The sequence below is a fragment of the Triturus cristatus genome, chromosome 9 (assembly GCF_964204655.1).
Source record: "Triturus cristatus chromosome 9, aTriCri1.1, whole genome shotgun sequence".
Taxonomy (NCBI): domain Eukaryota; kingdom Metazoa; phylum Chordata; class Amphibia; order Caudata; family Salamandridae; genus Triturus; species Triturus cristatus.
The window spans coordinates 741,940,022-741,952,193 of record NC_140592.1 but is presented as its reverse complement, the minus strand read 5'-3'; the positions used below and the strand labels follow the sequence as shown (position 1 = coordinate 741,952,193).

General features: G+C 43.8%; 1 protein-coding gene across 2 annotated transcripts in view; it reads right to left on the bottom strand.

Moving 5' to 3' along the window:
* Positions 1-1,044: 1,044 nt before the first annotated feature.
* LOC146798697 (nuclear RNA export factor 1-like) overlaps positions 1,045-12,172 on the bottom strand; it is an 801,269-nt gene continuing 790,141 nt past the window's right edge. For both annotated transcript variants that reach the window (XM_085626009.1, XM_085626012.1), the window contains exon 21: positions 1,045-3,489. In XM_085626009.1, the coding sequence (XP_085482135.1) occupies positions 3,451-3,489 (39 nt within the window). In that variant the 3' untranslated portion in view covers positions 1,045-3,450. The remainder of the gene's footprint in view (positions 3,490-12,172) is intronic.

Sequence of the window (12,172 nt, the reverse complement as noted above, 5' to 3'; positions counted from 1 at the left end):
GTGTGTGGCAGGACAACTGAGATCTGTGCCTCAACTTAGGGTGCTTTTTTAATTTGTTGGACTTACCAGAACTCCTGGAATTTGAAGATAAACAGTCATGAGATTGGCCCTAGGAACGAGAACACACTGCACCTTTGACTGATACTTTTTCGTTTTCCACTGAAGTTTACAACAGCAAGTTTGGCTTTGGGGTCACTGAGGTCCTTTTAATTCATCTTTTCATAGCATTCACCCGACATAGCACCATGCATGGAGCAGAGGCACAGGAGACAGTAACACCCATGATGTCTGACATCCGACTGTTGTGGTCCTTGCAAGATTTAAACCCTGTGGTCTTAGGAGGGGATATGTCCTTTGCACACTCGAAAAGTTGAGGGAAGAAATTCTGTCAAGCTGATCGGTTTCAAAAGAGCTACAGAAAAGAGTCGGAAGGCATGGAAAGAAAAACTGACTTTAGCACATGGAAGTGGCAGAGCTATAGTGGCCTCAATATCACATCTGGGGAGGGACAAATCTGATTCAGAGGTGCACAATGCCACCTATCAAAACGCTAAGGAATTGCTATCAAAATTCCCTTGACCCAGTCTGACACCTGGGGAAATTCTCAAGATTATGAATATGTGGCTAGAAGTTGCTATCAGAAGCGGACAATGTTCGAAAACGTTCCAAGTCTAACAATAAATGGCTGGAGTGTGGAAAGCATGTAATCTACAGCAGCACATGCAACAACTGTACAGCTAACTGACAAAAGCGCACTAGTCGAGCAAGTCATCCAATGTTTTTTTTTTTATCGGTTGGCAAGGTAATTGACAAGGGTTTTGTAGCTGGAGAAAAGAGTGCCACTGACGAAGATATTGCCACCAATGGAGTGGGAGCCACCAACTAGGATCTAGCTGTAGATTGACGGAAGTCACTAACAAAGATTTAGTAATCAATGAGGGATTTCAATACACGGTGACTTGTTTGTCAATGATAAAAGAACCACTGATGAGTCACAATGTGCAGTAGAAGTCAGATTCATGGCAACCTATAGAGACAATAATGTTCAAAGGACATTAAGTTTATTGGCTAATGTTGGCGCATTTACAAGAGAAAAAGCTTCTTAATAGACACTGCTGTACTCGAAAGCATGCTAGTTTATAAAGCTTACAGGTACTCAAAGCCTGACAATGGGGAAGGGTTCGGACATGTGCACCTAAAAAAGTTCCATTGTCCAAAAAATTATAATCAACTATCCATATATAGGAGGGCCTGGGAATGATGCCCACATCCCAGGTCTTCAAGTAAGCTTTTAGTGACCCAGCCACCTAACATTTTTAACTTGCACAGACCAGGAGATGTATGCTTTTTGTGGCAGCTATGCCATGCTGCAAATCTACAGTTGCAGAGTACTACTTTATAGACACATTTTAGAAAGATTCTAGAAACATTCCGAACACAACCATCTTAACAAAGAAAAATGTATTTGACAATACAATACATGTTTCCTAACATGGTGGATAATCCTAACATAAGCAGTGAGACCAGTCAAAGAGCATCAAAGCAACCCAGAAATGTCACAAGCTCTGTGAAGCTTTTTCTTAACACGAAGTGCAGATATTTCACAGAAGGTATGCAATGCCAGATTCCTTCATTCCTGCCAGGGTTCAGGCACCAGCCCCTGAATCTTTAGCGAGTAATTTTTTTTAAGTGACTGCCAAGAGAAAGAGCTGGAACGGATTGTGGGGTAAAGATGCATACATTCATCATTCATTCCAGATCGGAACCCGCAACCCAATGGGTGATCTGACAATCAAAAAATGACATGAATGGCAGAAGGACAGCTCTGGTGGATCAGATTGGACATTAGGGGTTGTAGGGAAAGGAGTAGGCTTAGGAAGGCTCAGAGTTTCATAGTCTGCATACACATCCAACAAAGACACAGCAACAAAGCAAATAAAAGCAATACCCGAAGAAAGGGTTGTCCTTTTGGTCAGACGAGAAAATACTGGCTGTTCAATTGACCTCCCATAAAAACAAGGATATCCTGCTTCAAAGTAAATTTTGTGGCTTAGAAATCCATCATGGAAGGATCGCTTCTAACGCGAGGACTGCAGGTTTTATTTATCCTCTATGGAAGTGGCTATTCACAGGGGATTTCCGTTTAAAGAGACATTCAAATAAAGCGCCTTTTCTAGCCCACCCACCCTTGAAGCGATTAATCATTCTGATTAATCTTCTTGACGCTGTCCAGTGCCAATGGCAGGGGGTTGCGGGAACAGAAATCCAGTCTCCTGACTGAAGAGAGAATCGAGACCCCGCTGATGACACCACTCTACTGGATGTTGAAGTGGTATAAAAATGAACTGGCACCAGACAAAGTGCCTTGCAGTAGTGCTGTTTTTACCGCAGGCAGGCACAGTGCCCTGTCTTCTCCGTAGATGTTCTCCAAGTGTCCACAGGATAGTGAGAAATGTATACTTCGTGCAATTGTCTGATCCTCGTTCACTGTGAGCAGAATAGTTCTCAGCTGCAGAATGGCAACTCAAAACTCTGTGGTGCAATGAGTAGCGGGTGGTAGTCTCTTTTAGAGATGCAACCTTCTTGCCCTTCCAACCCTTCCACCCTCCCTCCCCCATGGTGAGGACATCGCTGCAGCTTTGTTTACTTCTATCCTACATGCTTATTGTCTGGATGAGTATGTATACTATGGTTTCCAAGTCAGTCCTTCCCTTTCCTACCAAGAGTTATCTTGAAGGATCTCTGCAAGAGGGGTGGGGTAGTGAAATGCTGGAAGAGTTCAGGTAGGGAGTAATTGGCATGCAAGACACTTCAAAAACAGCAACCTACTGGGGCCTTGAAATGAAGAAAGGCCTGCTAGATGAAAAAGGGAATCCGTTTACTGGCAAGCAAGGGGAGACCGAGAGAGAAGGGAACAGGGTATTGAAAGGAGTGGGGATTGAGTTTCTTGGGGGAAGGATCCTGCAAACCAGGCACATTTTTGGCAACAGCACATCTCAGATTTCAAATCTGAATTTCCCAGATCACAGAAGGCCACCACTAGGCATCTCAAGGCCCCACCACTTAAGTGAGGTCCTTCATAGTACGTTCTGAAAGGTGAAGTTCTTTTTAAAACAGACCCCCCCCCCCCCCCCCCTGCTAACCTCATAAAATAAAATATATTAAAATACAAAAAAATGGCGCGATGCAGGTGACGGATCTAATAAATGAAGATGACATGACACTATCTCAAAACACAACAAATTTTACAAAAATAATCTGCCCTTTATGTTCCTCCACACTTGACAGAGGGTGAACTTCGCAGCACACCTGGATCATTCACAGGTGGATACCACATGTCCCAGAGTTCAGTACATCCCCCGCACTGGCAGGTGTTGGATTGAAATATAAAAAAAATCAAGGGTTGAGTCACAGCCTCATGCTGCTTGCTGGAAACTGTCAAATATAACATCACTTCAGGAAGGCGACATCAGGTATTTTTCCTTCCAACTGCAATAAGAAAAGAGGTTAGAGGTTTTAGACAAGATACAACACAATATGATGATAATAATCATGATTTCTTTACATACATTTTCTAAGAAAACTGAACTGAAGTTTAGAATGAGGGGAAAAAAAACTTTTATTAAAAACCTACAACCATCATTTGTGTACTCCACTCCGTTTCTGTCTCAGACAAAACAGAGAGCCCTGCAATACAAAGAGGAGTTCACAACCCTTACAAGTTATATGGCTTGAAGCTTATACATGCTTCGGCATCAGTTTTTCTGATAATCTGGCAACTGTATCCTTGGACTGCCTCAAAACTGACCTCCAGGGAACCCTGCATTACTAAGCTTTTACAGCTATTAGGCGCTTATTAAAAACACGCTAAACATAGGTCTCCCACCACAGTTAAGACAAAGGCACATTTAGAATTAAATTATATGTTTTGCAATTATAAATGAAGGCTTATGTTACTTACCCAGTAGGATACTGTTCTTGGCATGTAGAACAGTAGCTTCACATGCTTTGCATACTCCTGCCATCTAGTGTTGGGTCCGGATGTTTGCAAATTGTTTTTTTAATCAAAGAAGTCTTTCCAGTACGGAGGTAAGGTGACTCCTCCTTTCCATGATAGTGCGCATGGGCATAGACTCTATTGTTAGTTTGTTTTCCATAAGAGGGTGAGAATGGAATAAGTGAGTGTAGTACAGAGATGTCCATGAGTATGTAATGTAAATAATGAGAACTGCAACAACTACAGGTGTCCGGGGAGGTGGGAGGGCACATGTGAATCTACAGCTCTACATGTCAATTGTTTACTGGGTAAGTAACAATCCGTTTGAGGCATGTGTGCTAAAGATACACATGCTTTGCATAGACTATAGAACAGTATTCTCCCAAAGCAGTGACTAACCAGTAGATGTTGCAGTTGTTTCAAAAAGTGTCTTTGGCACTGCTTGCCCTACATTGGCTTGCTGGTGTTCTAACACATCCACACAATAGAGTTGGGAAATGTGTGTGGTGTAGACCATGTTGTTGCCTTACAGATGTCAGCTATAGGAATGTTACCTAAAAAGGCCATAGAGGTCTCTATTTTGCGAATGGAATGTGCTCTAGGGGGTATAGATAAAGTTCTTTTAACTTTTGCATAGCAAGTTTGAATGCATTTAACAATACATCTTGAAATGCCAGATTTAGAGATCGGATTGCCTTCGTGTGGTAGAGCAAATGCAACAAACAGTTGCTTTGTTTTATAAAAATCTTTTGTCCTTTCTATATAATACAATAACGCTCTTCTGACATCAAGTGTGTGAAGAGCTCGTTCTGCTACAGAATCAGGTTGAGGGAAGAACACAGGTAACTCAACTGATTGGTTAAGGTGAAAAGCAGAAACTACTTTAGGGAGGAATTTTGGGTTGGTGCGAAGAACTACCCAAGCTTTATGCAGCTGAAATAAGGGTTCTTCTAAGGTTAATGCCTGTAGCTCACAAACTCTCCTTAATGAAGTGACTGCAATGAGGACGGCAACCTTCCATGAAAGAAACAGTAAAGGACAACTGTGTAATGTTTCAAAAGGTGGACCCATAAGTCTTGTAAGTACAATGTTGAGATTCCACACTGGTGCTGGAGGGATTCTTGGTAGTATTACTCATTTTAAGTCCTCCATAAAGGGTTTAATGACAGGAACCTTGAAGAAAGATAAATGCTGTCTGTTCTCTAAATACGCAGCTACTACTGCAACGTGCAATCGTGCAACCCAGATTGCTGTAGGTGCCCAAGGTTACAAATAATGTTTTAAAGAGAAGCATCTACAGGGATAATTTTGTTGTTGTTACAATAAACAACACATCGTTTCCACTTTGCTGCATAACAAGCTCTGGTAGTAGGCTTTCTTGCTTATTTCAGAATAGTCTTATAGTCTGGTGGCAAATTTAAATATCCAAACTATATGACTTCAGGAGCCAAATTGATAACTTGAGCTCCTTAGGATTTAGATGCTTGATTTCCCCATGGCTCTAAGTGAGAAGACTGGAGGTGAGATGTAGTTTTTGATGTGGAACTATTGATAGCTCTAACAGTGTGGTGTACCATGGTTGACGGGCCCATGTGGGACCTATCAAAATGAGTGTGAGTGATGTTTGCCTGAGTTTGCGAACCAGAAATGGAAGGAGATGGGAGAGTTGGAAAGGCGTAGGCAAATATCCCTGGCCAATTCATTCATTGGGCATTGCCTTAGGAGAGAGGGTGTGGGAACCCGGAGGCGAAGTTTGGGCACTGTACGTTGTCTACTGTGGCGAACAGAGCTATTTGTGGGTATTCCCATTGTTGAAAGTATGGAAGGAGAACTTGGGGATGAAGGCCCCACTCGTGGTTTTGGTGCGTCTTTCTGCTGAGGAGGTTGGCAATTTGATTGTTCACTAATGGAAGGTGTTCTGCTAGAAGATGAATCCTGTGATGGATTGCCTAGTTCCAAATGGTCTGAGAGAGGCGTGACAGTTGGAGAGAGTGTGTCCCCCCTGTCTTTGTACATAGTACATAGCTGTCATGTTGTCTGTGCGGACTAGGACAATTTTGTCTTTGAGATGAGACTGAAAAGCGTTCAGAGCTAGAAATACTGCTAGAAGCTCTAGATACTTTATGTGGAGAGGTTTGTGCTTGTTGTGCCAAAGACCCTGGATTGTATAATGGTGGAGATGTGCATCTCAACCTGTGAGAGATGGGTCTGCTATTAGCGCAATTTGTGGAACAGGGTCGATAAACGGCCGCCCTTTTGATACATTTTTTGTGTTCCACTACTGCAGAGAGCGATGGGTGCGGCTGTCTACCAACACTAGATCTGTTAATTGACCCTGTGATTGATTACCTGACGTGCTAAACATTCTTGTAGAGGAAACGTGTAGTTTTGTATCAGGCACTATTGCGATGCATGATGCCATCATTCCTAGTAGTTGCATGAAATTTCTGGCTGGTAAGGTTTGGTCGGTCTAGAACTGTAGCAATAAAGTTTGGATATGTGAGTAGTGAGAGTGGCTCCTAGATAAGATTGTATATGTGAAGACTATAGGTGAGACTTTTGCATGTTGACCATAAAACCCAGTTGGTGAAGTAGGTGTAGTGTGGTATGGTGTGGTCCTAGACACTTTTGAGATGTGCTGGCTTTGATGAGCCAGTCGTCTAGGTACGGGAAGACTTGAATTTGTTGTCTTTTGAAATGATCTGCCACTACTGCTAAACATTTGTTAAACACTCTGGGAGCAGTAGTTACTCCGAATGGGAGTACTTTGAACTGATAGTGTTTGCCTGCTATTACAAATCTGAGATATTTGCGATGAGCTGGATGAACTGGAATGTGAAAATATGCATCTTTTAAGTCTAGTTTGGACATAAAATTGCCGTGCAGTAGAAGTGGAAGGATCTGTTGAAGCATGACCATATGGAAATGTTCTGACAGTATGTACTGTTTTAACAGTCTGAGATCCAAAGTCTTAAGGAGCCTTTTTTTTGGGGGATTAGAAAATACAGAAAGTAAACCCTTGAACCTTAGTACTGTAATGGAACTGGTTCTATGGCTCCCTTTTCTAAGAGAGATTGCACCTCTTGTTTGAGCAACTGGAAGTGGTCTGACAACAGTTTGTGAATGAGAGGTGGAATGTTTGGAGGACTGGTGGTAGGCACCAGGCAATAGCCATGTCGGATAAGGTCGATCACCCATTTGTCAGTTGGTATGGATTGCCAAATGGTGAGAAACAGCTGAAGTCTTCCCCCGACAGGTGTTAAGTAACCCGGGGGGGATGTGTGCAAGTCACTGTTTGTTAAGGAAGGAGTGTTACGCTGTGCTGTGCCTTTACCCCTACCTTTGGAATGGTTTCCTCTATAGTAACCTCTGAAGGGAGAGGATTGTGTGTTGCTTTTATAAGAGGAAACATTTGGGTCGGAAGATGTAGTTTTAGACTCTGTTCTATAAAATGGGCACCAAAAGGAGCCCCTCTTTGATGGGGACTGGAGCGCTCCCATGGACGTTGCCACTTCTGTGTCTTTTTTCATTTTTTCTAAAGATTCATTGGCTTCAGGACCAAATAAGTATTCTTTGTAAAATGGGGTGTTTAAAATGGATTGCTGAACCTCAGGTTTAAACCCTGAAATCCTAAGCCATGCATACCTACCAAGAAGAATGCTGGTATTGACCTCTCTAGCTGCGGTTTCAGAAGAATCTAGAGCACATCTGATTGAAGAGTTAAAATGAGTTTCCCCTCTTGAACTACCTCGTGTGCCTTGGCTTTGTGTTAGTCTGAGAGATATTGGAGCAGTTGTTCCATCTCGTCCCAGTGTGCCCTGTCGTACCTGGCTAGTAGGCCCTGTGTGTTTGCGAAGCACCTGTGGTTAATGGCTTGTGCAACCACTCGTTTCCCCGAGGCATCTGTAAGCTTAGTTTCTTTGTCTGGGGGAGGTGTATCACCAGAGGTTTGAGAATTAGCTCTTTTGAGAGCATTGGAAACCACTAGGGAGTCGATAGGTAATTGTCCTTTGATAAACACATGATCAGATGGATAAGGTTTATATTTTGTAATCGACTCTGGGAGTTAAAATACGTGCTCGCACTAGGTCTTTGAAGAGGTCATCTGCATGCCTCATCATGCCCTTTAGCATAGGGAGTGTTTGACTTGACCTGTGTGTTGACCCAAGTGTTTAAAATAAAAAGTCTGCTTCTACGGGCTCTTTATGTAAGGCTACCCCATGATACTCTGCTGTTCTAGCAATAAGTTCTCGATAAGCCACAATATTGTCCAATGGTGATGACTTAGCAGGGTAAAGGTCTGTCAATATCCATTGGAGGGTCAATGGTGTAATCATTCCATGGGTCTACATCTTATATGCAGTGTCCTCTGAAGGAAGTTTGTGTTAGGATGTTTTCGCAGAAATATGTCCCGTATCAGGTTTGATATAAATCTTCTTTTGTTTAGGACCGAATTTAGCTTTAAGAATGTCTAAAATTGCTTCGGGAGGCTCAGAGAGGCTGTCCTTCGATTTTGGCGCAAGATAGATTTGCTTTTGGGAGCGGAAGGTTTCGGCTCCGAACTAGATTTGTCCTTTGAGCCCGTGGATTTCAGCTCTGACACAGATTTGTCCTTTGAACCGGAGGGTTTCGGATCTGAAGATGATTTCGGTCGATTCCGTCCCGAGCCGGAAGGCTTGACAATTTATTTTGGTGCCGAGCCAAGAGGTGGGGCGTCGGAAACATGGTCTCGGTGCCGACCTTGGCCATAAGGCAGAGGTGGTGCTATAGCCTTATGCTTTTTGCAAAAGGATTTGGGGGATAAGGGGTCTTCTGTACTCATAGCACCTTGTCCCGGAGACACGTCTTCGGATTTCAAATCAATCTCGAGTTCAGAATCAGACTCTGGAACGGAGAAGGCCTCTTCCTCTTTGACCTCTTCCTGCTTGGATTCTTCGCCAAAGATATCCCGAGTTTGTTGAATGCTTTGGTATTGCATTTCTCGAAGTCGAGCCCGACAACCACGCAGAGTTTTCTTGGACCGAAACGATTTACAGGCGTCGCAGTCTTCCTCCTTGTGCTTCGGAGAGGCACAAGTTACAAACATGATGTAGGTCGGTGCGAGGGTACTTGGCGTGGCACCGAGGACAGGACTGAAACTGTGTCCGTTCCATCAGCAGATGATGAAAGAGGCATATATGTTGGAGAATGCCTTCTCATGGGCTCCTTCTCTAGAGAAGGCATGCCTACTGACTTTTTTTAGAGCTTATTTTTGTGGGGTTTTCCTCTGGTTCATGTGCGGCCGATTCCTTAGGCCAACAGTAGATTTTTGAATATTCAGGAGCATCTGGCTTCTTTTCTCCTTTCCTTTTCCTGGACTTGAAGGGCCTGGTCTCATATTTATACCTTGAAGTGTGCTGCTCACAGTGCTTAATTTGTAAAATATGAAGTCCAGGTGCTCAAATGTTTGTCGGAGGCCCCACCCACTTTCCCCTGGCTCCACCCACTTCCTCCGCTAGCTCTACCCACTTCCTCTATTGGTTCCACCAACACCCTCAACTGGCCCCCAAGCCATAAACTGTGAAAATGTCATACATAAGCCCTCAGGCCAGAAAGCATGGAAATGTCACACATAAGCACCCACGCCATTAAAACATGGAAATGTCACACATAAGCAAGCACCCAAGCCATAAACCATGGAAATGTCACACTTAAGTTCCAAGGCCAGAAAGCATGGAAATGTCACACAAGCATGTACGCCAGAAAGCATGGAAATGTCACACTTAAGTTCCAAGGCCAGAAAGCATGGAAATGTCACACAAGCATGTACGCCAGAAAGCATGGAAATGTCACACATAAGCACCCAGGCCAGAAAGCATTCCATAATCTGTGGAAATGTCACATATGGGCATCCAAGTCAGGGCTAGACCATAAACCATGGAAATGGCACATATAGGCATCCAGCTGGGGTGTGTGCATATATCCCCATGATTGTAATGGGGTTTTCCCTTCCCCCATGAAAGGAAAATGCTACTTACCAGTATGTATCGGTTCTTGGCATGTAGAGCTGTAGAATCATATGCTTTTGCATAGATCGCCATCTAGTGTTGGGCCCGGATGTTTGCACTTTGTTTATCTTCGAAGAAGTCTTTCCAGTCACAAGGTAGGTGACTCCTCCCTTAGGTGATAGTGCGCATGGGCATCGACTCCATTGTTAGATTGTTTTCCCGCAGCGGGTGATAATGGAGTCAGAAAGAGTAGTTTGAAGAAGATGTCCGTGAATGTATGTATCTAAGTAAGATGTAACTGCAACAGGTATAGGTACCCGTGGAGGCGGGGGCGCATATGATTCTACAGCTCTACATGCCAAGAACAGATGCATACTGGTAAGTAGCATTTTCCGTTTGAGGCATATGAGCTGTAGATCATATGCTTTTGCATAGACTATACAGCAGTTATCTCCCAAAGCGGTGGCTAACCTGTAGCTGTTGCAGTAGTCTGAAATAGTGTACGTAAAACTGCCTGGCCTACTCTAGCTTGTTGTACTGCCAACACATCCACCGAGTAATGGTTTGTGAATGTGTGAGGGGTAGTCCATGTTACAGCTTTACATATGTCGTCTATGGGTATATTCCCCAGGAATGCCATAGAAGCCCCCAGTTTACGTGTAGAGTGTGCTCACTGACTCTTCTGAGTGATGTGATGGTAACTAGAAACGCCACTTTGCATGTAAGAAATTTCAGTTCACATCTGTGTAATGGTTCAAAGGGTGGACCCATTAGTCTGGTGAGAACAATATTAAGATTCCACAGTGGGGCAGGTGGACATCTAGGTGGAATAACTTGAGTCCCTCCATAAATGCTTTAATGACAGGTAGCTGAAAGAGAGACAGATGCTGTCTATTCTGTAGGTATGTAGCTATTGCAGCAAGATGTAGGCGGATAGATGAGTATGCTGAATTGGAATGTTGTAGATGCAACAAATAGCATATAATGTTTTGTACGAAAGCATCAAGCGGGATGATGTGGTTGTTACATTAAATCACAAACCACTTCCACTTGGCTGCATAGCAGGCTCTTGTGGTAGGACGCCTAGCTTCTTTGATGATATTCATACAGTCTGGCGGTAGATTTAGATAGCCAAACTCTAGGACTTCAGGTGCCATATTGCTAGATTGAGTTGACTGGGATCTAGGTGTCTTATCTCGCCATGGCTCTGGGTGAGGAGACTGGGTGAAAGGTTTAGTTTTTGATGAGGAACTACTGAGAGTTCCAGTAGAGTTGTGAACCATGGTTGACGTGCCCATGTGGGAGCAACCAGGATTAGGGTCAGGGACGTTTGTTTGAGTTTCTGAACCACTAATGGAATGAGTGGGAGAGGCGGAAAAGCGTAAGCATATATCCCTGACCAATTTATCCATAGTGCATTGCCTTTGGACAATGGGTGGGATACCTGGACGCTAAGTTTGGGCATTTTGCATTTAGATGCGTGGCGAACAGGTCTATGTCTGCGAAGCCCCACATTTAGAAGAATGGGAGGAGAACTTGAGGATGTAGTTCCCATTCGTGTATTTGCTGTGTCTGGCGACTTAGCAGATCTGCCTTTTGATTGTCCACTCCTGGGAGGTGTTCCGCCAGGAGAACGATTTTGTGATGAATGGCCCATTTCCAGATTTCCTGTGCTAGCTGTGACAGTTGGAGGGAGTGTCCCCCCTGTTTTTGAATGTAGTACATGGCTGTCATGTTGTCTGTACGAATTAGTAACGTCTTGCGTAATAACTGAACTTGAAATACTTTCAGAGCCAGAAAAATGGCTAGGAGCTCTAGATGATTTATGTGAAGCTGTTTCTGCTTGGGGCACCACATCCCCTGAATGGTGTGAGTTTGGAGATGTGCTACCCAGCCTGTTAGTGATGCGTCTGCTGTCAGTACTATCTGTGGAACCGGGTCGCAGAAGGGCCACCCTTTTAACAGGTTTTGTGTGTTCCACCACTGCAGAGAGCGATGGGTGCGGCCGTCCACCAACACTAGATCCAATAACTGACCGCAAGCCTGGTTCCACTGACATGCTAAGCATTCCTGCAGGGGGTGCATGTGAAGTCTTGCATATGGAACTATGAAAATGCAAAACGCAATCATTCCAAGTAATTGCATGAACACTTGAGCTGGTGTACGAGTTACTTACCTTCGGTAACGA